The 27,997-nt window shown below is 44.2% G+C and overlaps 1 protein-coding gene across 1 annotated transcript in view; it reads right to left on the bottom strand.

The window, feature by feature from the left end:
• ESPNL (espin like) overlaps positions 1-27,997 on the bottom strand; it is a 78,240-nt gene that overhangs the window by 4,430 nt on the left and 45,813 nt on the right. The window contains exons 8-10 of the mRNA XM_029617322.1: positions 25,839-25,994; positions 21,679-21,772; positions 5,969-6,084 (exon numbers count right to left, since the gene is read on the bottom strand). Coding sequence (XP_029473182.1) covers positions 5,969-6,084; positions 21,679-21,772; positions 25,839-25,994 — 366 coding nt within the window. The remainder of the gene's footprint in view (positions 1-5,968; positions 6,085-21,678; positions 21,773-25,838; positions 25,995-27,997) is intronic.

Raw genomic sequence — 27,997 nt, 5'->3', positions numbered from 1 at the left:
AGCAGCATCAAGAAGCCTCCACTGCACAGAAAACTGAAGGAACAACATGAGGCCCTAGGTGACCTTTGGATGCCAAACAGACTCAGCAAAGCACAAGGTAGGATTCCCTTTTCTGTATCTCAAGTATAGTCTAACAGAAGAAACTGTGGTGGAGCATGATGTACTCAGTTATGGCACAGGGAGAATGGTACAGCAACAGCCTGCCAAACTGATGGAAGCCAGAGGGACAAGTGACCATGACAGAAAGCCAGCAGTGTCCAAAGACTTGCCACCGGTGCAGATAACCATCCGCAGGCAGGAGACTGAGCTCAGATACCCTGGAGAAGAGAAGCCTACAGGTGACAGAAAGAGACTCAAGCGGTCCTACCATGTGATTGAGCAAGAGGCCTGGGCCTCTGGAGGGAAGGCAGAGAGCAATAGGTGGTGTGCAGCAAATAGCCTGTGAAGAAGACATGCAGCAGTTGTTGGGGGAGATCTGTGGAGGAGCTGCTGAACATGGCATAGAATGGGTGTGAGCCCGGCTCCAGTCCCCTAATAGAAACATGTGCACTGACGCACCAGCAAAATGTAGGAGAGCAGAATCTCACAGCACGAGAGTTCCAAGCTTCTCAGGATTACACCTGTCTCAGTGACTGAGGACTCTGTAAATGGTGAGAATGATGACAATATTAATTGGTCTGACGCAAATATGTTGGGGGACATTGATGCCGTGTTCAATGCTGATTTTGATGTGATTGATAATAGTAATGTGGTAACCTCTGAGTAACAAGCAGAATATAAACAGTGACTGTCAGCAGAGCAGGCACCCACATTTACTGAGGGACAAGAAATTTGTAGCTAGCATGCATGCAATACTAAAGAGAATGGATAAGGAGAAATGCAGAGACTGGGATAGGCGTACCATGAAGGAGGTATGGGACACTCCCAGTTTGGACTCCAATGACTCTTCTAATTCATCAGACTCTAATGCTTCCTCCAGTTGCTGGGGGCTTAGTCAGCGTGCATCCATGCCAGATTCTGTGGGCAATTCTATGACCAACTTAGCGGCAAAGGCATAGGCTCTGCATCCTATTGCCCCGCTTAGAGTAAATGTGCCAGGCACACTGGTTAGGAAGATACTCAATGGGAAGCACACTAACAGTCTCCCTCCTAGGGATGGAATTTAAGGATACCGATGAAGGGAAAAAGGAAGAAAACAAAAGGGGGAAAGTAAAAGAAAAAGCATAAGATGTTTAAATCGATCAATAGTTGGATACTTGTCTTCCTGATGATGGCAGGAAAAGAAGCAGAACTGTATCCCAGCCCTACTGAAATATATCAACCTGATCATCGGAGTACACAGGACCCATGGCAACTAGGATTGGTTCCATTATGATGAGCATTTTCGAAAGCAACTATCCAATGATAGATCAGATGCATGGGGATCTAGGAATATAGATATCTGACTAAGTAAAATGATAACTGTGTGCCCCACTCCTTTTCAAGCAGATATGCTGGTGGCAAGCCAGGACTAGCAGCATGGGGGGAGAGGGCAGTAGTAATAATCCCAGAGGGTCAGTGCAAGCATTTTAATGCATACCAGGGCAGAAGCTCTGTATGTAAGTTCAGGCATGTATATTTGGGCTGATATGGAAACCACCTGATTTCCAAGTGCAAGCAGCACGGTGCAGCCTCTCTCAGAGTGGGGCCAAGTGGTGGAGGGATCATGAGAGTAGACAATTTACTAAAGCAGCTTCTCTGGTAAAAGCAGAAAGCATGGCAGGTGGGCTGTGCATTTACCCATATGCGACAGCATCATAGCTTCTTTGGGAGTGTTTTAACAATGGCTTCATGGTCCCTTGTAAAGACAAAGTGGCATTAGGTAGATTGAAAAATGCAAAGTCCACATAACTACACTCAGGAGCTGTCCATGAAAAAAAATAAACAAAGAAATCAACTTGGGATGGGGTGCAGGTCCCTTCTAAGATATTCCATCCCCCAATTTAGTAGCATCCCATTTGGAGTTAGTCCTGAAGTAAGAACTGGGAAAGTTCTGGTTTATTCAAAATCTTACTTCCCCTTGGGACTGGATAGCAATCAATTTTGCTCCTAGAGGGTTGGAAACTACAGTATGAATCCTTCGATCAGGCAATCTCATTGATGCAGGAAAATGAAGTGGAGGCCTTCATCGTGTTGCCTGTTTCTTCTCTATTTACCCAGATTCCTTCCATTAGCAGAATTTCAGATGGGGACCTCATATTATTTTACAAGTGCATGCCACAGGGCTGCTCTATATCCTGCACCTATTTTGAAACCTTCAGCACCTTTGTGCATTGGAGGACCGAGCAAGTGTCAGGCCAAAAAAACCTCATCCATTACTTAGAAGATTTCTTCTTTATAGACCCACAGTGCTCAGGAGTCTGTTGGAGGTTGCTTGCAGCCCTTTGCAGGATCAATTGGAACTTGGGCATCCTGCTAACAAGCAAAAACCAAAGGCTCTGCAATAACTATGACCTTTTTGGTTATTGGACAGGAGTGGAGGAGTAGCCTAGTGGTTAGAGCAGTGGGTGGGATACCAGAGTTCAAATCTCACTGCCACTCCTTATGACCTTGGGCAAGTCATTCCATCCTCTGTTGCCGCTGCAGGATATGGAAACTACTTTGAAGTTCCTAAAAAAGTGTAATAAAATTAAAATATTGAGTTGGATTTGAATCTTTTGACATCTCAACACCTGCAGGGCAAGGTCATGAAACTTAGTGGTGAACTCAGCAGAGCAAAACAAGCTAAAAAGATGCCTCTGTGGCAGGTACAGGCCCTAATGGATGATCTTCACCTGCAGGGTCATTCCCATGGACAGGGTCTTCATTAGGAGATTATCTAACCTAGTTATGGGCATATCCCACACCTGCTATTTATTCCAAATAGCCAGACATGTGAAGGCAGATATGGAGGTGCAAGTCAGGTTGTTTTTTTTTAGTATTTTAATATTGTTTAATGCTGTTTTCAATTCATACATCATTCTTTTCATAGATCTCTATGTGGCAATATAGATTTTGGTATATATTTCGAAGGAACCTGGTGTGCTGTCCCATGACCATCTCAGTGGGTTGGATTCACAATATCACAGTTCTTGAAATGTTCCCAGTAATGGTGGCCTTATTTGTATGGGGGCAGAATATGGCTAACAGGAGGGTGGTACTATGTTCCAACAATATAGTTGTATTAGAGGTATTTAACAGGCAATGAAATGCCCTGACACAGTCAAGCTCTTTAGGGTCCTTGTATTTGGAAGCCTCATCTTGAATATCTAGTTAAGTGTTAAATATATTCTAGGTACCATGTACAACATAGCTAATGCTTTACCCTTGGTGCAGTAGTCTGCTTTAGGAGTTTTTGGCTCCAGGAGTAGACAAGCGACCTACCTATGTTCCAGTCCACCTCAAGCTGCTGAAGTCATCAGTAGCCCCAAGCACATAGAGATCCTATGAGAAGGGCTGAAAGAGATTCTGGGGGTTCCAGTTGCAGCAGAGATACCCCAGAAAGTTCTTCATGGCTTCCAGTCATCTCATGGATTTTGTCACATGTGCAAGACAAGCAGGATGGTTTCATAGCAGCGTGGCATGGTAGGAGGGGTCACATCCTTTATGATATGAAGTGGGTAAATGGACCTGGCCAAACAAATCCTTTCCTAAAAAGAAGCTAGTACAGAACCTTGTCAGAAAAGCTAGGGCCAGCACCCAGAGGTGATCGAAGCCACTTTATTCTGGATGGCATTCTTCTTTACCTTTTTTTAAAGCCCTGAGAGTAAGCAAGTATATTTTATTTTTTAGTTTTCCAGAAGAGCATTGTATCCTCAGGTGGGGTTAATAATGGATCAAAGAAATCGCCAATAAATGAATGAATGAATGTGGATCAATATATAGTGCACAGCTTAGCATAAGGACTGTTAAGAAATTTTTAAATACTATACTGCTGCATACTTTTTTTCCTTCTCTAAGTTTGTTCAATAACAAGAGATATCTTTTCTTCTAATTGATAAGGCCATTGAAAGTCAGTGCTTGGGAGCATGCATAGGATGTCTCTAACAAACCATAGCAGAATCATAAATCTTGTATAAACTGTGAATTTTAATGAAACACCTAAAACTTGTAGACCCTGGATTAAAACCAGAGAATGAGAGTATAAGCAATTGACAATATTCTTTAGATGATCCACAGAAGAGCAGTGCCAGCTACTTCATGGGGTCTCTGGGCCCGTGTCGCTGGATCTTTTCACAAATACTTTGACTTGCAAAAGGAGGGACTTGTGAGGGAGGTATCTTCTTTATCTTTTTGTATAAATCTTTATCTTCTGTTATTATTATATTATTTGCTTTTTACTGATTCATACATTATTGCTGTGATGCTGTGTGATATTTGCTTTTGCTGATTTTATACCATATTTAGTAAAACCAAATATTTACTTTTACAAGATTGTGTGTGTATGTTCTCTGACGTAATGTAACATCATTCAAACCATCAAAGCAAGTTGGTTTTCCCAATGCATCATTCCTCTGGGTCCACTGACCTACTTTTCCACAATATGCAAATTTATGGCAACAAAATAGTTTTGCATATCTACAGATCTTAAACCAATCAGCTTGGTAGAGTCTGATAAGTTTGTGGGGCATACTTGGGCTGGCATCCTGACTGGTGGCCAATGCACTTAGATTTCATTTGGAATATTGTTTACAATTCTGGAGACTGCACCTTCAAAATGATATAAATTAGACAGAGATGGTCCAGATAGTGGCTTCTAAAAGGAGAAATGTATAATTACTTGTTAATTTCCTTTCCTTTATTTCTGCTACACCAATACAGAATGATTGGGTATATTCCCTCATCCAGTTGTTGGAGACAGAGAATACTATTCTTTAAATTTTTTTTAATCTGTGACATCTCTACTACATCTGGTAGCATAGACCTGATTGAGCCAGTGTTTCTCTGATAAAGCATACTGATAACTAAAGAAAAGTTCACATATTCTAAACAGAAACAACTTTCTTTAAAAATAGAAGAGGTAGATCATCTTTGAAAAATGTGAAGACTTACATTAATTATTATTATTATTTTTTAATAAAATGTATCTCTTCCCTGGTGGGTTTCTGGCCTGGTGTAGCAGAAATAAAGGAAAATTATCAGGTAAGTATAAATTTCTCCTTCCTTTCCTTTCTGCTACAACAGTCCAGAATATTTGGGAAGTATCAAAGCCCATTTATTCTAGATGGGAAGATATTAAATCTGTTTTTGGAATGCTTGATCTATAAGCGGTATTCTTTTTTATGAGAAAAATCAATCTGTAGTTTTTTGAAAATGAATGTAATGTGGACCATGTGGCCACTTTACAGATCTGTGCAGGATGTATTTAACACCCAAGAAGATGATTGTACTCGTCAGAAAAGTGAACCAATGTTTTTGTGTTACTCCCATTCCCATTAGAGGGTTATTGGTTAAGCCAATTTAGAGCAGAAATCTAAAGCATTCAATTTATTTGGGCCATGCGCCTTTTTTTTTTTTTTACAGACTAGCGAGCTAACATTTGGTTATACTCCCATTTCCATTAGTGGGTTATTGGTTGAGCCAATTCGGAGCACATATACATATATACCTCATTCAGGACCATGTTAACTATTACAGTTATAGTATGTCCAGAGTCACAAATTTCAATTATACACTGATATGAAGAATCAACGACCCAATCACATGACATGAAGAGCTACAGGCATTGTCAGATGGCACAGTCATAATCAGAATGATTAATGGCTTCATCTCGATAGCAATGATGTAACAGGTGCTGTAAACCTGGAGTATTAGCCAGCTTTGGAGGTAACCAGTGTGGCAGAACAAACTTGAAAGTCAAAAAAGGGAAGAGAAAATCAAGAACTTTTCAAAAATTCCCTAACCAGGAAAGGAGGGCGTGATAGTGTAGGCAATGGAGTTGGTGACATACATTCTGGTTGAACATTCCTGCAGTCTTGACTTTCTGAAGATATTTGCTCATACTCAGCTCGCTTATCAGTGATTTCTTTGAGTGGTGCTTCACTGTATCACTGCATGACCTTGAGACTAGAAGGAACAAAAATAAAAATTAAATAAACCAGAACAGTTTTACAGACTGGACGATATCCAGTCAAATTATTCAGTAATTGTCTCTTCCATAAAGAGTACCAATGATAGCCGATCATAAACAACATACTAGGCAGAGATCCTTGAGAAATTATTTTAATTACAAAGTCATGCCTATATTTTGTGGTACGAATCTAATATGAAAAGTAAAGCATTCTTTACTTTTAAATTACTGTGCATTCACTACCTGTTTTATAAGTGTAACAGTGCACGATGGGGTCTGCACTAATAGATTTTGATGCTGTACCGAAGCGATAAAGATGTTGCACTTCTGACTTCCTGCTTCAGGCAGCATTTTCATGTCACAGATGATTTTGTGACTATTTTTTTAGCACAGTGGTTCTCAACCTTTTTCGCCTCATGACACACCGGATGGACAGTGTTCATGTGTATGACACACTGCTGCTCATTATAATCCACAGCCAAACTTAAAAACAGTGCCTCAGTATTACTTTTATCGTTAAGAATGACAGAAGGGAAAGATGAGTGCTCTCTCTGAACAGAAATTATATAATTTTTGTACAAGCTGTATTTTCTGGCCCCCATGAGGCCTCCAAGCTTTTTTTCTTCTGCTGTCACTTTTGGGCCCAGCATGGGAAGATAGAATCAGTTATCACTATCCCAGAAGAGAAAGAGAATTGCCATTTCTCGCTGGACTCCAGCAAGGATGGAGGCAAGAGCCGTGTCCTACTGGGCCCTGTAGGGGAAGAAATTTGCCTTGCAGGGCTGATGGAAAGGGTATTAGGCGACCTAAGTGAACCGTGCAGCCTTGGACGCACCCCTCCCCTCCATTAAAGATTATGTATTAATGGTAGATTTTACATGAAAAATAACATTAAAAAGTGAAGTTAAAAAAATATCACAACATGTATATTATATTTATATGCACTACTGTGGTGTCAACCAGAAAACCCTGCAATAAAGTTAAAAAAAAAAGACACTTGAAACTCATTCTATTTAAAAATTGTTTATATTCCATCAAATCTAACCTGTTCAAATGCAGATAAAAAATATAAAATATAAAAAAAATATGGTATTAGGCCTACTGTAACGTGTTCAGTGTGGTCTTAGCCCTCAGAAAGCCTCAAGTAAAATAATTATACCAATATAGTAAACCTCCATATCAAAGCAATAGTAACTGCTAGCATGCAAACAGTAACAACCCTACTTATGAAAAGGCAGCAGTGCTAATATTACACCTCCTATTATGAAAATAGAAAAAGCCAGACTGCTATAGATCCCTACATAGAAACTACATGCTGGCAGAATACCTTACCTTAGTCATACATACAGAATACAGATGGACCCTGTGTCCCGATGTCCTCGTCTCTGTCCTGCTTCCAGGCTCCCTGCTTGTCCATCTTTCCTGGCGTGTCACCGTCATGGTCAGTGACCAGCCCATGGGGGGCTGTGTAGGGCACTTCGTGGCACAAGGCCTGTCTTCATGTCTGCAGCGCAAGTCTCCATAAGGTCCCTTGTTTTTAATTCCAAGATCTGTTCCTGAATCCGAGTTTTGAATTCTGAGTCTTGAATCCTGATCCCGGTCTTTGGAGTACCTTGTGCCTGCTTCCATCCATGGGTGGCTGTGTAGGGCACGCTGTGGTGCAGTACTCACCCTGTTCTAGTGCCTGAATCCTGAATCCTCGCCTGAGTCTTCCAAGTTCCATGTAACCTCGTCTGAGTCTTCCAAGTTCCTTCAGTCCTTGCCCGAGCCTTCCAAGTATCCTGAAACTTTGTCCGAGCCTTCCAAGTTCCACGTGTCCTCGTCTGAGTCTTCCAAGTTCCTCGAGTCCTCATCTGAGTCTTCCAAGTTCCTGAGTTCCATGTCTCATCTTGTTCCTGCCCTCAGCCTCTGTCTGGCCTCACGCACTCGTCATTCCCAAGCGGCAGATCCGGAAGGGCTACTGAGTGGCTGGAGGGCTATTCTTGAGACTAACATTGCATTGCTGGGTCTCACTGGTGCATGCAGGTCCAGTGGAGGGCTGAGCCTGCCTTGTTCCAGTTTCTGATGTTCCACGCCTTGATCCTGATCCAGCCTTGTTCCAGCTCCAGCCCGTGCCTGAACACTCACCTCCCATGGTGTGTGCCTTGGGGCTCCTCCCTGAACCGTGCTGTGGCCCAAAGGCTCACAATCTCTCTGAGCAAGCGACTGCACCTCTGCGCCCGCAAGAAGTATAACCTGCATGCTTACAACTCTAGCCTCAATGCACAATTAATCTCTGGAATTCATTGCCAGAGGATGTGGATAAGGCAGTTACTGTAGCTAGGTTTAAAAAAGGTTGGATATGTTTCTGGAGGAGAAGTCCATAAACTGCTATTAATCAATAGGGAACAGCCACTGCTTGATGCCATCATTAGTAGCATAGGATCTATTTAATGTTTAGGTACTTGCCAGATACTTGTGACTTGGATTAGTCACTGTTGGAAACAGGATGCTGGGTTTGATGGACCCTTGCTCTGACCCAGTATGGCATATCTTATATTCTTATGTTATGTTCTTATGCCTAGTGCCCATCCATGTTAATCTTGGGCCCTGCCAAAATTTCAGTTCTGGCTATGCCACTGGTTGTAGTTGCTGTGGTTTGAGATGGTGCTGGTTCTACTCCTACTGTTCCTTCTGGTGAAGATGCTTCTTCTGCTTCTGTTGTTAATCCTGCTTCTGGTCCTACCTGTCCTGCCATGGATACTGCTCACTCCCTGCTCCTGCACTTGCTGGTCCTGTTCTTGATACGTAATTATTCACTTACATATTTCTCCACTATTGTTGCGGGTTCCTCGATGGATGCTGGCAAGTCAAAGTATTCAGAATTCCATTTCTCACTTTTCTTTCTTTCCTGTTTTGCAGTTAGGTACCTCATTAATACTTGCTGCTGCGGGCTATGGAGATAGTGTTTTGGCTCCTGAAAGTGAAGCTGCATTGTCCACCTTACTCTTGCTGTTACAGCTTTTGTCTGGCAGTCGGTATACATGTTAAATATATCCCAAGTTGCAGGACAGCATATCAAGATGTCACCTCTGGCAAATGACAGATTACAGTTTATGGACTTATCTTTTGTGTGTACCATCCTCTCTTTTACAGATGTTGGTACTAATGGACTGAGGTTTGTATGTTTGTACTATCTTGTGTAACCCATTGTTAACAATGCTTTTGGTTTAATCCAGTCACCACAGAGGTGGAAGATAAATTTGATGCAGTTTGGGGGAACTGGGTATGCTCCTGCAGAGGATGTGCATTATTCCTCCTCAAAGTATTGTTTCCATCTGTAGAGGGTTCAGGATCAGACTCCAGGTCAAGATTCATGCCATGTGTCATACCAAACTGTACAGCAATATTGTGGAGCATAGAGCACACCACAATAATGTCAGCCACTTTCTCAGGTGTGTACTGTAAAGCGTCTGAGCAGTCCAGGCCACAGAAACAGCTTTTTAGAACACCAAGTGTACATTAAATGACCATCCCGGTGCTTATGTCACCTCATTATAGCATCTCTCTGCAGCAGTGCATGCTGTAAGTAGGGTTGTGAATGGCCATGGTTTCAGCCATATTCAGCATTTCCTACCAATTGATTAACTCACCTAGCTATGCATGTCATACCTTGCCAAATTAGACTTACATGTGAGATTTAACTTGCCATGCCTTGCCAAAATGGCCATGTGCATGATATTGTGCCCAATGTTGGGATGCACAGCACCTTAAAGTGCATATTATATTTTTTTTGGGACTTCCGGTCAGGTGATGCAACTGTAAGGAAGAAAGCCATGGTAGCTCCAGCTGCGATCCACATTCATCTTAACAATTACTAGCTTATATCATCGCCAAACACACAATGTCGCTAGGTAAAGAGGCTTCCAAACGGTTAATACCCTATCTTTAGGTGGAAAAAAGTAACAAGTCCTCCAAAATGGGAAAAAAAGACTGAGGACAGTGACCAGCAAAACATGGCTGACTCGGTCTCTGAAGATGACAGCCCAGACGATTCAGCAGGCTCACAGGCAAAACGCCAGTACATCCACGATTTAATAGAAAAATTTACAGAGAAGATTACAGCGAAATTGGACTCCCGTTTAGGGATAATTGTGGACAAAGTTGCACAACTTGTGAAAACTGTTCAGGACAATATGGCGAGAATCGGGGAGGCGGAGGAGAGGATATGTGAGATGGAATCAATGGTAACCTCCCTTAATGCAAAGGTGGAAAGACTAGATTGGCAAGGAATCAGGATCAACCTCAACATCAGTGCCATCTGGATTCCTGTCAGGAGGCCCCAGAGGGAGCAGAGGCAAGCCTCAGCGCTTATGCATAGGACTGGAAGAGGGAGACGCCAATGACTGAGGGTCCGACCGGACAGATATGGGGGAAGCGGAGGGCTGTGCCTGAAGAAATGCTTGTAAGCCTTGAAATAATTCCACCCAAGAAAAAGCAACCGGGTCCAGACCAAGCCCAGAAGGAACTGGAGCTGGTCCCACAGAACTGCCTTCTCCAGTGGAGGAGCCAGTCAAGGGAGAGCTAAGGTCTGGCGTCCCTCCAGTTAAGGTCATGACCAACCCATCATCAGAATGGGAGGAGCCAGGCTTAGTAAAATCCGAGGAAGACAACCTTCCCTGAGCGTCTGAGCAGCGCTGACACAGATTAGAAACCAGGTCAGGTTAAGAAGCCCTAATATGACAGGCAACACAAATAGGAAGACGATTAGGCTTCTTGCTTACCGGCGCCATCATGGCAGTAAACTTGAGTCTGAACAGCTCAGGATCAAAAGGGGAATACATACCAAAAATGAGCACCTAGAAGATAGTGCGGCAAGGCACACGCACAATTTGTGCACCAAGCTAAGCATGTGAACAGTGAAATATTCGTGCACATAAAAACGCGTCCAAAAACTGAGCGCACAATGCGTGCACAGAGCCGACGACTATGCACACAGACGGCTTGCAGAGGGCAGCAGAGTATGCACAGGAGCCTGCAAAAAATGTTGCTGTGGCCTACCATTCGGTGTGCAAGAAATAATCCTAAGTGCAGGGCCTAGCCCACCGGGGACCGCTCAATCCACCAGGCTGCCCAGTTCCCCAACTCCAATGGGAGTGGGAATGAACGTCGGTATGGTGCGCCGAGCACGGAGACCAGAGGAAGTCCTGAAAACCCTATAACTGTCTCTGATTCAAGGGTAAAACTTATCCCTTTTTTTTTTTTTTTTTTTTTAAAAACCTTACCTGAGCTCAGTGCTTACTGGCTAAGTACAGAGACAGTCTCCGGCTGCGGGGGGAGAGGGCATCTGCCATCCCCGCCATGCTTGGCCTCCTTCACCTGCTGCCTTTCAGCTGTACAGTCAGCTAAGTCCATGTCGGAAAACCCAGTTACCGGACCAAGGCACACCTCTGAGGGACTACAGAAATCACCTCAGGAATTCTCAACTGGGGGAGGAACTTTTAGGTATCACCTCAGGAGTGTGGAGCTTTCTTTTCCATAAATTAGAATTTCAAATTTCTACTTCCGAAAAGCTCGAATCAATCCCCTTAGGGAGATGCATGTCCACCATCTGCTGGAGACGGAGAATGCTGACAGGCTGGGATCACTGCAGGGCTATATATACTGTGTTGTCTGCTTGCTCCGTCTCCATCTGCTGGCAGGGGAGCATAAACCCACTGATCCCGAGTGCATCTGTCTACATACTAGGAAACCTAGGTTTTCTTTTTTCTATACATATTTTCACAACTCTTTACTCAAAACACACCCACGTTGTCTATCAAATCCTTTAATACCCACCCTGTCGTGTGCCACTGCCTTCAGACAGTTTTATCATCAAGGAACCTCCAGCACTGTGTCACAACTATTTTATCACACAGCACCCAGGCTGAGGCTCTCAGTTTTAGGTTACTAAAAGGAGACAAATATACTTACTGACAAGTTTCTTATGTGTGTTGTATGATTCTTCTTTGATTAAGCCCAGATTACTGTGGGGGGTTTCCTGCTGTGTAGAAGAATTTACCATAGGAGGGGTCTGGAAGAGCCAAGGAAGTAGAGTATTATATAAATATAGCAGGAATAAAATATCAGAGAAACATAAAAGAAAGTGGGAAGCATATCTGCGATACAGAGTGGTGCGGACTCGCTTGCAGTGGTCATGTTTCCGTGCCTGCCAGGATTCCAGCGTCATCGCCTACTGGGCAGTTCTTGCCTATCAAAAGTCAGCAGTGGGGTCTTTCTGAGAGTAGTTATGTTCATGCCAGCAAGGATTCCAGACATGAGAGCTTCCGACCTCACAGCCGTGGTCCTGTGAGTGCTATTCAGTGTTTCAATACTGTGTGAGCTGGAAGTTCCATAAAGGATAGGAATTTAACATTTTATGATACCTGCCACTGATAAGTTGGATTCTAGAAGTGACAGTCTGATTTCTTATAGCAGGGTGAGTCAAGATTAACGTAATGTAAGCCTGCTACCTGCAGTTTTATATAAACACACACACGATGGCTTCATATTTTAAAATCCAGTTCAGTGAAGTCCTCTTAAAGTAGTAGTGATCTCTCTCCTCACAAAGGACTAGGAAATCAGGCTACATGCTTTTTATTTAGAACCCCATAGCAGATTGGGGTGGCCATTGCCACATCTTCAGATTACAGGACATCCCCTTGGATAAGGGCTGACCTTTCTCCACATCCCTTCTTCTCTGGAAGGCCCAATGGTTTTGGAACACAATAAGCACACACTCCCAGTCTATGCAGCTTCTCCTCATCCCCCTCCTATATTTCCTAATTACAAAGGAAATACACACCGGGAAGGAAGAGCAGCTGATGGGACACAGAGCAACCTAAACTAGAAGAGGAAGAGATAAAAAGGAACCTGGAAAGTAGAACCTAAGAAGGAAAATTTGAACGCACATAAGCACTGGCAAAATAGATGTAAAACACTAATAAAATAGGCTGATGAAATTTGAGGAGATACTTGCAATGGGGGAAAAACTAAACATAAAAGCTTCAACTACATTAAAAGCAGGAAATCTGCAAGGGAATCAGTTAGGCCATTAGTTGACCATGGGGGTAAAAGAGGCACTGAGAGAGGTCATAGCAGAAAAGCTACATGAATTATGTGCTTTAGTCTTTACTGTGGAGGACGTTGGGGACATACCCACACTGGAACCTTTCTTTGTAGGTGATAATTTGGAGGAATTGAACTAAGTCAATGTGAATTTTGAAGAGGTGCTAGGGCAAATTGACAAACTAAATAGTAACAAATTACCAGGACCTTATGGTATTCACACCAGGGTTCTAAGAGAAGTCAAATGCAAAATTAAAGACATGTTATTGGTAATTGTAACTTATCATTCCACTCTGCCTCTATACCTGATGACTGAAGCCAATTAACACTAATTTTCAAAAAGAGGTTCCAGGGGTGACCTAAATAACTACAGAGAGATGAACCTGACATCAGTGACAGGCAAAATTGTGGAATCTATTGCTAAGAACAAATCTCGTAAACATATGTGTAAAGAGCCCTACTGAATCTTTACTAAAGGGGCATACCAATTAACTAAGTGGGTAGGGAAAATAGGTTTGTTTGGATTATAGCTCATCCTTATGGGAGAATTTAATGGCGTTCTGGTCAATAAAAACCCAAGGTACCATTTTGTAAGTGTGGGTTATGAGTTGCCCTTTTCAGGGGCCGCATGCTTTCATGCTTGCTCCTGGCTTTTGTTTTGGCAAAAGGACCTTTTGTGTTTTTGTTCTTAATTTATATTCGGCTTTTTAGCACCTCAAAGCGGATTACATTCAGGTACTGTAGATATTTTCTTGGAAAGAGACTTGGGGCATGGACTAGAAGAAGGGTTACCTTTCTCCCATTTTCCTGATTTCAGCTTTTAACCCTTTTGTTTTGGGAGAAGTTTATCCACCCTTCTTTTCTTCATTTTTGGGTTACCTTTGGAAACTGGTTTTATTTTTATCTTTCTTCTGAGCTCCCTTTGGATCCAGGAACTAAGAGAATGTCACCTTGAAAGAATGCAGGAGTTTCTCATCCAAAGAGACTCAATAACCCTTTAAAGATTACTGTAGGAGTGAACGCTTATTCATTCTGGGGAGGCGATTGGACCTTAAAAGAACAATGGCACCTTCACATAGATCATGAAGAGAAGAGATTGAACTGGGAATAAGAAGTATATTCTAGTTATCTGGAGAAAGGTATTGTTGGATTCGTGGACCCTTGACCTGGCTGGGCAGATGATGACACACGGTGGGAAGACCCATAATGGAAGTCAAAGCTGGGAGGCAGCACAGGGCAGGAGACCGGAGGGATCATCACCACTGGAAGCCTGAGGTCCTCCCAGGAGGAGCCCGTGAGGACCCGAACCGCTTGGACTTACATGCGATCTCCTGTGGGTCGGTGTCTGAAGAAGAGTTCTAGAGGATAGTGAAGATTAGAGCTGAAGCCAGGAGGTCAACTGGAACTTCACCACTGGAAGCCCGCGGTCCCACCGAGAGGAGCTCGTGAGAACCCGATCTGCCTGTACTTAGGTGAGGCCTCCTGGATGAAAGCCAGCGTCAGGAACCAGTAGACGAGAGCTGGAGTCAGAAGCCAGTGGACGAGCCGAAGTCGGAAGCCAGTAGTCGGAAGCCAAAATCAGAAGCCAGTGGACAAGCCAAAGTCAGAAGCCAGTAGTCGGAAGCCGAAGTCAGAAGCCAGTAGTTGGAAGCCGAAGTCAGTAGCCAGTGGACGAGCCGAAGTCAGAAGCCAGTAGTCAGAAGCCGAAGTCAGAAGCAGCAACTAGTAACCCTCAACAAAGAGTGAACCTCGTTGCAAGGCAAAGCATAGACCTAGCTGCACGGTTTAAATACCCCTCAGCATCTGACATCATCTGTGGGCCGTTCTTACTATTCCCGCGCTGGCCCCTTTAAATCCAGAGTCCCCATGCGTGCCTAGGGGGCAGGGCCAGGCGTGGAGGATCGATGGCGTCTCCCTCGAGGAGGGAGCACCGCGGCAGAAGCCGGGACGGGCCTTGCCGGCCGGGGAGGCATTACAGCGGCCCGGGATGGTCTTGAGGTAAATGAAGGGACTGGGACATGGCCCGGGACCATAACAAGTATGCAATATGGGACTTTATAATGTATTATAAAGTCCCATGGATTTCGGAAGATGTTAAGCACAGAAACTCTTCTTATATCCCTTGCGGACAATATACTAATAAATATGGAAAAAGGACAAACCTACCTACTCGTGCTTCTCGATCTATCTGCCGCTTTTGATACGGTGAACTATGCAATTCTCTTAGATCGATTAACAGACATAGGCATCAAGGGATACGCACTCAGCTGGTTCAGATCCTTCTTGTCCAACAGGTGCTTTAAAGTCAGGATTAACAATAAAGAATCACCCCCTGTTTTCTCTAAACTGGGCGTTCCCTAAGGATCCTCCCTATCATCAACTCTCTTCAACATCTACCTTCTTCCACTCTGCCACCTTCTTACAAAGCTAAATCTATCCCATTTTCTGTACGCGGATGACGTCCAAATACTCATCCCAATCACAGAATCCCTACAAAAAACCCTAAACCACTGGAACAACTGCCTTCAAGCAATTAACCACCTTCTTTCCACTCTCAACCTGGTCTTGAACACCAACAAGACTGAGATTCTTATCATCTCTCAAGACAATTTCGCCACGCATCCTTCATTTCCGCCCTCCTCCCAGTCAGCCAACTTAACTATTAAACACTCTCCATTTGTTAGAGACTTAGGCGTCATTCTGGATAACCAGCTCAACCTTAAGAAGTTTGTGAACACGACCACCAAGGAGTGCTTCTTCAGACTCCAAGTCCTCAGAAACCTAAAACCACTCCTTCACTTCTAGGACTTCAGATTGGTACTGCAATCCATTATCATGTCGAAACTAGACTATTGCAATTCCCTTCTACTCGGTCTCCCAGCCAACTCTATAAAACCCCTTTAGATGGTTCAGAACTCCGCAGCCAGGCTCCTCACCAATACCAAAAGAAGGGAACATATCGCACCCACTCTTCAGAACCTCCATTGGCTACCCATCAAATACAGGATCCTCTTCAAAGTACTCACAATCAATCATAAAGCTATACACAACCTCACATCCCTCCAAACATCCACTCAACTAAATCCACATACCTCTTCTAGACCAATCAGGAGTCAATACAAAGACACCTTGTATGCCCCCCAAGCCAAAACATCCCTAAGAAAACGTGCCATATCGACAGCAGGACCTCATCAATGGAATGCGTTACCCCCGGACCTCAGACAAGAATCTTGCCCATCTGCATTAAAAAAAAAACTAAAAACATGGCTATTCAGCCATGCCTTCCCGGACTCCTAATCTCCCCCCGCTTGCAACCTGACTCTCTCATGCAACCTTACTCTCCCAAGCGAACTTTCCATTCGGACACTATAGTCCACCTCTCAGTTCCTTCATTTTTCACTAGTTATCATCTCTTCTGTGTCCGAGATGATTTGAGATGATTTTTATGATATGCTAAGATGAGTTATGACCTGTTTTTATTGTTAATTGTCACCACTGTTCCATGTATCGCCCCAGAGCGAATGTTGAAGTTGCATTGTAAACCGATATGATTTGTATATTATACAGGAATGTCGGTATAGAAAAATAAATAATTAAATAAATATTATTAGATGAATTATATCGGCCTGCATCCTCAAGTTTGGAAGGGAGTTTCTAAATTACCTTTACAATTGGCAAGGATCAAGAATGAATGAAAAAATGCATTAAGTGTTTTAAAGTCATAGATTTATTGAAGAGCATAACCTGTAAATGGACTGGATTGCATGAGGATTTGTAAATAGTCATTTTCAGTATTCCATCATTGTAGGTAAAGTTAATTTGGAAACCATCCTCAGTTTCCAGTGTGATTATTACTACCCTTTGCAAAGACTGCTTAATAATGCTCAGGGTCTTGAAGAATAATCTTCCTTTGATAGTGAATCCTTGAAAAACAGAAAGAATTAAGAATAGCATGGGAGGTTTAGAAAGCTGAAGCTGTTGGAATTGAGGGTGGCCTATGGACTCCTCAGGGAGGAACTTAGCCCGGGGTTACATATGGATAAATACTAGAGATGTGAATCGGAACTGAAATCGGATCCGATTCTGGTTCCGATTCACATCTCTAATAAATACAGTTTAATGGGGAAAAGCTAGCATGGATTTAGCAAAGGGAAGTCCTGACTTACTAATTTATAAGCATTCTTAGAAGATCTAAAGAAGCACGAGGACAAAGGTGAGCCAGTCGACGTAGTATATTTGGATTTTCAGAAGGCATCTGATAAAGTCCCTTATTTGAGACTCCTCAGGAAACCAAAAAGTCATGAAACAGGAAGTGAGGTCATACTGTGGAAAGGTAATTGATTTTTCGATAGGAAACAAATAGTTGGACTAAGTGGTCAGTTTTCCCAATGGAAAGAGGTAACTAGTGGAGTGCCTTAGGGATCTGTACTGGGGCTAGTGTTGTTTAATATATTCATAATGATCTGGAAAAGGGAGCAATGAATTAGGTGATCAAATTTATTTGCAGATGACAGAAAAATATTCAATGTAATTAAAACACAAGCAGCCTGTGAGGAATTGCTGAAAGACCTTGCCAGAATTGAGAATGGAACTTCTAAATAGCAGAGGTAAGTTAATGTGGACAAGTGCAAAGTGATGGATATAGAGAAAAATAATCTGAATTATAAGTATACAATGCTGGGTTCTGTATTAAGAGTCACTACCCAGGAAAAGGATCTTGGTGTCATTGTAGAAAATGGGACGGATTTTAAGAGTCCTGCTCGCGTAAATCCGCGCGTATCTACTAAAATCCAGCGTACTTTTGTTTGCGCCTGATGCGCCTACAAAAGTACGCGAGGGCGCCCTGTATGAAAATCTACCCCAATGTGTTGAAATCCTCAGCGCAGTGTTTGACGATAGTTAAAAAAAAACAAATGGAATGTTAGGAATTATTTCTATAGAAATGGAGAACAAAACCAAGAATATCATAATGCTTTTGTATAAATCTATGGTGTGATTGCATCTTCAGTACTGTGTTCAGATCTGGTCGCCCAGTCTCAAATAAGATAGGGCACAAGAGTAGGCAACTCTGGTCCTGAAGTGCCACAAACAGGTCTGGTTTTCAGGATATCCACAATGAATGTGCATAAGATATATTTGCTTGCAATGCAGACCTGTTTGTGGTACTCCAGGACCGGAGTTGCCTACCCCTGATATAGTGAAACAAGAAAAGGTACAGAGAAGGGCAACAAAAATTATAAAGGGCTAAAGAGATTAGGGCTCTTCAACTTGAAGAAGAAATGACTGAGAAGGGATATATTAGAGATTTATAAAATCATGATTGGGGTGGAACAGTAACCTCCTTTGAAGTGCCTGAAAAAGCAGAATATAAATTAAATAAATAAAATAGAGATCTGGATTGCCCACTAACAGAGATAAGATGCTGGGCTTGATTGATCCTTGCTCTGACCCATCATGGCACTTATGTTTATATGAGAGGGAGGAGGCAAGACATGGAGAAGAAGGAAAAGAAGGGAAGAGACAAAAAGAATCCAAGGACGAAGGAGAAGACAAGGACCCTGACAGGGGAGGAGAAGATGGAGTGGAACCTTTGAGTGCAGGAGGAAGAAATAGAAAGAAACTTAAAGAGGGAGATGGAAATTAATTTAGGGAGGGTAATTTTGTAATATTGAAGGGAACATGCTGCAGCTATGCACTTAAGATAAACCAATTTTCAAAGCAAAGCTATGCCCATGAGTTTGTTTCAAAAATTTATGAAAGTAGGCACTGAAACTCACTCAGTCAAAGTTACAGCCGCTCTTTTCCCGTCGATAGCAGGAATGAATTAGCCATGCTGTCCTGGGATCTGTCAATCAGGTCCGGGAGGCGGAGCTTGACAAAGCAGAGGTTAGCTTTTTTGTCCCTCTGCGGCTGCGCGTGGGTTCCCGCGCAGGAAGTACAGATTCTCCTCAGTCTGTTCTTTCCGCGCGTGGGATCGCACGCGGAGCTATTCTCTCCTCATGTCGAAATCGGGCTTCAAACGCTGCTGCTGTGGAAAGGTGATGTCGGTCACGGACAATCATGACCGATGTTACCGCTGCCTCGGCAGCAGTCATGATGTTCCGAATTGTCAATTTTGTGCGAAAATGTCTCCGAGGGCAAAGAGACAAAGGGCCTATCGGCTCCAAGAGCTTTTGAGTACCTCGGAACCCTCAGATGTCCACTCATCACCGGGACCGGTGAAGAAACTAAAATATTCGACCCCACGATCAACAGTGTCGGATCCGACTAAACAGGTACAAGGGAAACAGGGCGCTGTAACTCCCGAACTTCTATCCCCTTCGAGCCAAGACCCATTAAAAGATAAAGAAAAAATGGCGCCGGAAGTCTTAGGCCGTGACAAGGTGCAGACTAAAATATCTAAGTCACATAGACCGGGGAAACCACGGCGCCATGACACACTGCGCCATGCGCCGCAGACATCTTCTATGGCGCAAAGGTCTTCCCACACGGCGCCGAAGGAACAATCACTGGCGCGGGAAAGGACCAAAAAGCCAACGGCGCCGAGTACGGCGCGGAAGCATCTGACGCCGGATATGAAGCAAAAGCCAGCGACGCCGAGTACGGCGCGGGACCCGTCGGCGCGGCAGCCATCGGCGCCGAGTACGGGACGGCAGCCATCGGCGCCGAGTACGGCGCGCCAGCCATCGGCGCCGAGTACGGAGCGGCAGCCATTGGCGCAGAGTACGGAGCGACAGCCATCGGCGCCGAGTACGGCGCGGGATCCATCGCCACCGAATACTGCGCTTCAATCAGTGGCGCCTCCTACGACACTGGGACCGTCTTTGGCGCAGGAGCCGTCGTCAAAGGAGCAGTCGAAACCTTCGGCGCCGAAGAGAACGCAAAGACACCAAAGTTCCAAAGAGAAACAAAAACCAGCAAAAATACCATCTCAAAAGGTATCAATGGAACAGTCTAGGGGGCACTCAACCATAAAGTCATCTGAGACGTCTAATAGACATACCTCAAGATCAAAATTCACATCCCCAAAGGGAGCTTTCGTCTCTGAACAGACGGAAAGAAGACCAGAGTTATACTCTTTGTCAGGCAAAGAACAACTCAGGGAACAATCTCGCAAACGAAAACATAGTTCCTCATCAAGAGACTCCAGAGATAGACGGTCATCTTGCTCTCATCATGAGTCGCGGAAGTCACACCAGTCAAAAACAAAACACCACGTACATGGGCAGAAGTCTCATCATAGACACCATGACGGGACAAATGGTAGCCCAGACACTTCCAGATCGTCCTGGAGATCCCAATCACGAGATATACAATCTCCAATTTATGTGACATCTTCCCAAGCATCTTCCCCATCAAAACCTTCGGACGTAGGATCACATTGGGCCGAACCAGCTAAGAAACAACGAAAACCAGATTTGCCACAAGCTTCTAAAGATGCCTTTTGGCAATTATCGCAATCCTTGGCTGGCTTCTATAGCACGTTGGAATCATCCTTTGCGTTAGGGAAAGCACCCTCTGATACTGACGCACAGCCAAAGTCGCCTCCTCCGAAGACCGTAACAGAAGACGCACCATCCTCGCCTGAGGGGATAACCCCACAACCCTCCCCAACACGTTCCACCGTGCCGGAACCATACGACTCCATCACTGATTCACCCAATTCGTCAACGGGATTTCCCTCCGACGTACCAGAAGGACAACAAGAGCCTTATTCGCCACCTGAAGACCTATCTTACCCTCGCTTTTTGGAGAAAATGGGTAATATACTCCAATTACAATTCCAAAAGGAACCGGACCCCAGGGCTGAAACCCTAGGGTTATTAAAAATATTCGACGTGCCTGGGGAACCCACCACGCTTCCTCCACATGATCTCCTACATCGGCTTTTACTTAAATCATGGGAGACTCCACAGTCAATACAACCAGTGTCACGGAAATCGGACATAAAATTCCACATCAAAAAGGAAACCCCGTATGCGCTTCCACAATTGCAACACGAATCTGTCATAGTGGAATCCGCAATGCAAAGATTTAAAAAATCAAAACTTCATGCCACCTACCCCCCCAATAAGGATCACAAACTCCTAGATGAGATGGGTAGAAAAATTTATCAGAACGCCATGCTGACTACACGTATTATGCACCATCAATTTTATATGGTGCAGTATATGTACGAGTGCATCCAAGCCACAAAAGGCTTACTAGCCACAACACGTGAACAAATGCCCCAGACACTACATGATATGGAGGAATGCTCTAGGCACCTCCTCCGTTCCGTATACGAGGGCATGGAAATATCATCGAGAGCTTCAGCGACTGCAATAGCATCACGTAGGACGGTGTGGCTTCGTTCAAGCTCTATAAGAGACGACGTCCATGAAAAACTAGCCAATCTCCCTTGCACCGGAGAGCATCTATTCGGTACTAAACTACAGGAAGCGGTGGGGAAGCTGAAGGAAGAAGCGTTGGCAGTACAGTCGTTACAGTTCCATCCGACGTACCAAACCTCAAGGTGCTTCTACCAGTACCCTCGTAGATCCTCCTATGGACGAAGATCATATAGGTCGTACCAGGGATATCGCCCTCAAACCTATCCTAATTATCAAAGGCAACAAACACAACATCAACAGCCTCAACTACCACGTAGAGGCAAACCACGGGCACAACGTCAGCAAAGCCAACAACAGCCTGTGGCCGCCAAGCCGGCACAGTCTTTTTGAACCTAATGCCACTACCACAACCGTCACTACCGCCAGGGAGGATCCAATCTTGTTTACAAATGTGGGACCACATAACATCGGATCAATGGGTTCTGGACATTGTAAGCCAGGGGTATCGTTTACACTTCCGAACGAAACCAACCCTACCCCAATTCGCGTCTACGGGAAATACGAGGACTCATCCACAACTCCAACAGGAAATAACCAATCTTTGCCAATCAAGCGCCATTGCGCTCCTCTCCAGGATCCACCACAATCGGGGTTTTTATTCACCCTATTTCCTGATTCCCAAGAAGGCGGGGGGCCTGCGACCCATCTTAGATCTCAGAGAGCTCAACAAATTTCTAGTAAAGGAGAAATTCAAGATGGTGTCGCTGAAATCAATCCTTCCCCTATTACAACCCAGCGATTGGATGTGTTCCATCGACCTGAAAGATGCTTACACTCACATTTCAATTCACCCCTCTTCTTGGCGGTACCTATGTTTTCGTTACAAGCAGAAACATTACCAATACAGGGTACTCCCCTTTGGACTGTCAGCGGCACCCAGAGTGTTCACCAAATGTATGGTAGTGGTGGTGGCACATCTCCGAAAACAGGGGATGACGATATTCCCATATCTAGACGATTGGTTAGTAGTGGCTCAGACCAAGGAACTCCTACTATCCCATCTACTACAGATCCTTCAATGCCTGCAGCAATTAGGACTAGTAGTCAATTTTCAGAAATCTCAGCTCCAACAGACGCAACAACTCCAATTTATAGGAGCATACCTGGACACTATACAAGCCAGGGCATATCTGCCGCACGACAGACAACTTCAGTTACGACAGCTCTTACAGAGTTTACAGACGAAACAGGTAACAGCGGCACGCCGGGTGCTAGTAGTCCTCGGCCACATGGCAGCCGCCAATTTCTTAGTTCCCAATACCAGATTACACATAAGAAGATTACAGTGGGGACTCAAACGACAGTGGAAACAACACTCGCAACCTCTCTCGCAACTGATCAACCTTACCAAGGATATGAAAAGAGACATCTCTTGGTGGCTCCTACCGTCAACATTAGTGAAAGGAGCTCTATTCCAACCACTCATTCACAACGCAGTCCTAACAACAGATGCTTCCCGGAAAGGATGGGGGGCTCATCTGGAGGTCTACGAAACGCAGGGCCTGTGGACGTTACCAGAACAAACTCTACAGATCAACCTGCTAGAACTTCGAGCTATTCGCCTAGCCTTACAAGCATTCCAGACATTCTTGCGAGGTCGCCGAATCATGGTGTATACGGACAATCAAGTGGCGATGTTCTACATCAACAAGCAGGGAGGCTCGGGGTCCTGGACACTATGCAAGGAAACATTGCAGATTTTCCAGCTAGCACATCAACAGAGCATGCATCTACAAGCAACGTATCTACCCGGTATAGTAAATACAAGGGCGGACAGATTAAGTCGAGTTTTTCATCCCCACGAGTGGACCCTCAACGCAGAAGTAGCAATACAAATATTCAACAAATGGGGAACGCCAACAATCGACCTGTTTGCTACAGAACACAACACACAACTTCCCCAGTTTTGCTCAATACATCCAAGTTCCATCAGAACAGCGCAGGACGCCTTTCTGATTCCATGGTCACAAGGCCTTCTTTATGCCTTTCCACCCATTCCCCTCATCACCAGAACTATTCAAAAATGCATAGCCGACAGAGCACAAATGATACTCATTGCTCCGGCCTGGCCACGTCAGCCATGGTACAGCTACCTCCTTCGCCTCTCCAAAGAAGAACCGATCCGGCTCCCGTCTCGTTCGGACCTTCTCTTTCAGGATCAGGGGACCCTACTTCATCCGCTACACTCTTCCCTCCACTTGACAGCCTGGAGACTGACAGGTGGTTACTAACAAAACAAAAAGTATCTCATAAGACACAACTTATACTTCTAGAATCCAGGAAACCCTCCACTAGATTGAACTACAGTTATAAGTGGAGAAGATATACCACATGGTGTACGTTACATCACATCTCACCGGTGGACTGTACACCACACCAGTTGTTGGACTATCTACATACCCTTTATGAAGCGGGATTAGCGACAGCTTCTATTCGCGTCCATTTGAGCGCTATTGCGGCCTACCATAGACCTTATAATAATGTCACAATAGCAGCTCATCCTCTTCTCGCTCGCTTCTTGAAAGGAATGTTACACATTAGACCACCTTCCAAGAAACCAGCGATTCCGTGGAACATCAATATAGTTTTGGAACAATTGATGCATTCCCCATTCAAACCTATGGAATCAGCTCATATTAAATACCTAACCTGGAAAGTGGTATTTCTGGTCGCAATCACTTCCACGAGACGGGTGAGTGAACTTCAGGCACTAGTACACTTCGAACCGTACCTACAATTCTTCCATCAAAAGGTAGTCTTGAGAACACATCCATCCTTCCTACCTAAGGTCATCTCCCAGTTTCATATTAATCAAACTATTGACCTGCCAATTTTTTTCCCAAAGCCACACGCCAATGACCGCGAAGCATTACTTCATACCCTGGATTGCAAACGAGCACTAGCGTATTACAGGAATAGAACGTCGAACTCTTCACGACCGTCGCAACTGTTTCTCTCCTTTGATTCTAACAGACCAGGTACACCGGTCACAAAACGGACTATAGCAAGTTGGATAGTACAATGCATCCAATTCTGCTATGCCAAGCAGAACATACCTCTACTTCAAAAGCCAAAAGCACATCAAACACGTGCCCTTTCCACCTCCTGGGCACATCTCAAACATGTTCAGCCCATAGACATATGCAAAGCGGCAACATGGACTTCCCTACATACGTTTACGGCACATTATTGCTTGGATCAGCAAGTCTCAACGGACACACAGATAGGTCAAACAATCCTACAGTCCACAACAGCTGACACCAAGTGATTGCCACCAGATAATACACGTTAAAAGAACAAATAGATTGAACGTGAGGGGAGCTTGTGACTCCCAGGACAGCATGGCTAATTCATTCCTGCTATCGACGGGAAAAAACAAGTTTGCTTACCGTAAACGTTTCCGTAGATAGCAGAATGAATTAGCCATGCTGACCCACCCTCCTCCCTGGCAATCACAAATATTACTCAACCATTAATGCTTAATCACAGACTGAGGAGAATCTGTACTTCCTGCGCGGGAACCCACGCGCAGCCGCAGAGGGACAAAAAAGCTAACCTCTGCTTTGTCAAGCTCCGCCTCCCGGACCTGATTGACAGATCCCAGGACAGCATGGCTAATTCATTCTGCTATCTACGGAAACAACGTTTACGGTAAGCAAACTTGTTTTTTTACAATGTATGTGTGTGAATTTACATGCATACTTTATAAAATCAAAGTATGCACATAAATCTAAATTTCTCCCCAACTCTTTCCTTTGGAATTCCTCTTTTACTGTATGTAAAAGTATGCGCAAAATCATGTTTTGTGCTTATGTTTATGCACACAAACCCCAGATAATTTTATAACAAGCCACTTTTGTACATAAACCCATGGTTTATGAATGTAAATGACTTTGAAATTTCACCCCATGGGGGCTGGGAGAAGGAGAACAGGGAGAAACAGAGATGAACCTGGATAGAGGGAAATGGGAGGGACATGTGGAGGAGAGATGGAAAGAAACCCAGAAAGATCAGAGGGGGGATGAAGAAAATGAGAAGAAAGGAAAGTGAGACTGAGGGGGAGAGGAAAAGGGGAATGATGATGCACTCATCCCTCTTTTTAAAATCATACCTCTGTCCATGTATGAAATTCAGTTACATTTTTTTCTATGCATGACTAGATTGAAAAATATGACAATTATTCATTATGTTCTTGGCTCAAGCAGGACATAGGATAATTTCTTTAAAAGCAGGATACCTGGCCAGCCACCCTACCACAAATACTGCATTACCTTGCCGTCATCCAGCCCTTTGTTAGCATCATTCAATTTCACTTGAGGTTCTTCTCTCTTCACTGGTGAGTGGTTCCCTCCAGTGCTCTTCGTTTTTTTCACTGTTACACTGTAAGCCTGTGCTTCCTGCTCTTTGGAGACATGCAGATGAACAGACTGGTGGGACATGGAAGAGTAACACATGAGGACGCTATGGTGTGGTGTGGGACTCTTTACATACCCCATCCATGTTGGGTGATGGCAGGAAATTCTTAACTACTTATTCATTTTATCAACAGAACAATCAAAATGAACTAGTGTTGAAGATATCATTACAAAGCAAAGTTGTCCGAGTTCAAAAGTTCTTTTCCCAAGTGTGTATATGTGTAAAAATTAAAACAGTGTGAAGCAACAAGGGAATTTTAGTTGAATGAAATTATAAACTGCACTGGAACTGAAGGTCATGGCCGAAGAGCATTGGCAAAGGTACACAGGCAGGGTTACCCAGCTCATGAAAATATTTTTTTGTTGACTGTCTGCCAGACTTTAACTTTTTTTTAATGGATATGTTTTGCAGTTGACATTTTGGGCACAGCTAGACTTGGTATGCTGAGATTCACACCTTTATGCAGTGCTATATTGTCTCCCAATCCCAAACAGTGAATACTCACAAAGCCTGAGACTGGCCTCATTGCTGACTCTGTTTTTACTGGTGTAAAATTTTTACAGACATGTAACTGTTTGGTTGTGTTAAAGGAAGACTTTGGTATACACTGGCACTGCATCTTACTAATCTCTTAAGAAGCAAAGGACACCGTTTAGTAGCTTTTCAGAGCTACATAGAATCATAAATTATCATACCAACCTGTCCTTAACCACAAAATACAGTATCCTCACCATAACAGTTTTCACAGAAATGAAGAATATCCTGGGTTACCATATCAGTATCTGCAAAACTAGAGAACTCCCTGCATTTATCACATCAGTACCACCAGATATCTACCTTATAAATGGGCTCTGACCGACGGCCCGCAAATGCTCAGTAGAGAGCAGTTCTACCACGTATGCGTGGGCGAGCACGTCGGTCAGAGCGGAGCGTGCCCGAAAAAAAAAATGGCGCTGGGAGGAGCAGGAGCGGCAGCGAGGAGCAGGAGTGGCGGCGGCGGTGAGGAGCAGTAGCGGGAGAAGCAGTAGCGGTGGCGGCGCGCGCGAGGGAGGGAGGGAGGGACACCCCCCCGGAGATCTTCCGTCTGCCAGTAGTGGATGAGCTGAAAGGGGAGGGGATTGAGAGAGGGGGAGTGACTGAGGGGAGGCGGGAGGGAGGAGAGAGTGAGGGGAGGGGGGAAGGTGAGAGGGAGGGAGACTAGAGGGGGGAGGTGAGAGGGAGGGAGGGAGAACAGAGGTGGGAGGGAGAATGAGGGGGAGGGAGTAGGAAGGAAATGGACCGAAAATTCTTTTTTAAAATGTAGCCCGTTGTTACGGGCTTAACAGCTAGTACAGGCTATAACACACGAAGCATCTTATCTAGACATATCAATCAGTACATAGGGGTGTACACTTCAAACATTTTCATTTTGCTTTGAATTTTCTTGTTTCATTTTCTTTCATTTATTCAAAACAAAATAAAAAAAGAAGAAAAAAAAGCAAACAGAAACCGAAAACAAAAGTGTTCCCTACCCCCACCCACCAAACCTGTTCAAATCAAAAGACCATTTCTGTCCCGTCCCCCCCCCCCCCCCAAGCCAGTCCTTACCCATTTGATGGGTCTTCCAGGAGCAGGACTGATCCCCAGTAACTTCTGCCCCGCTGCATTGGATTTTGAAAATGATCACCAGTCAACCTGAGATTGGTGCCATTGTGTTGTACAGAATCTGTCATACAACAAAATGGCACTGACCTTGGGTTGACTGATGGCCATTTTGAAATCCTGAGCGGTGGGGCAGGTGTGACTAGTTATCAGTCCTGCCTCGAGAAGATTTGCTGTTTGTGAAGAACTAGGTTGGAGGGATGGGAGAAAGTTAGAGGGGTTCTAGGGGATTTTCATTTGAGCAGGTTTGATGGGTGAGAGGGAGACCCGGACTAGGACCAGAATTAGATTACCTTTTTTATAAGTTAGTGGTAGCAGTGGCTTCAAAACGAAACAACATTTTCATTGTTTTTCTTTCAGTACATTTTGAGAA

Source organism: Rhinatrema bivittatum, chromosome 9, assembly GCF_901001135.1.
Source record: "Rhinatrema bivittatum chromosome 9, aRhiBiv1.1, whole genome shotgun sequence".
Taxonomy (NCBI): domain Eukaryota; kingdom Metazoa; phylum Chordata; class Amphibia; order Gymnophiona; family Rhinatrematidae; genus Rhinatrema; species Rhinatrema bivittatum.
The sequence above is the reverse complement of the archived record's forward strand: the minus strand, read 5'-3'. Positions and strand labels throughout refer to the sequence as shown.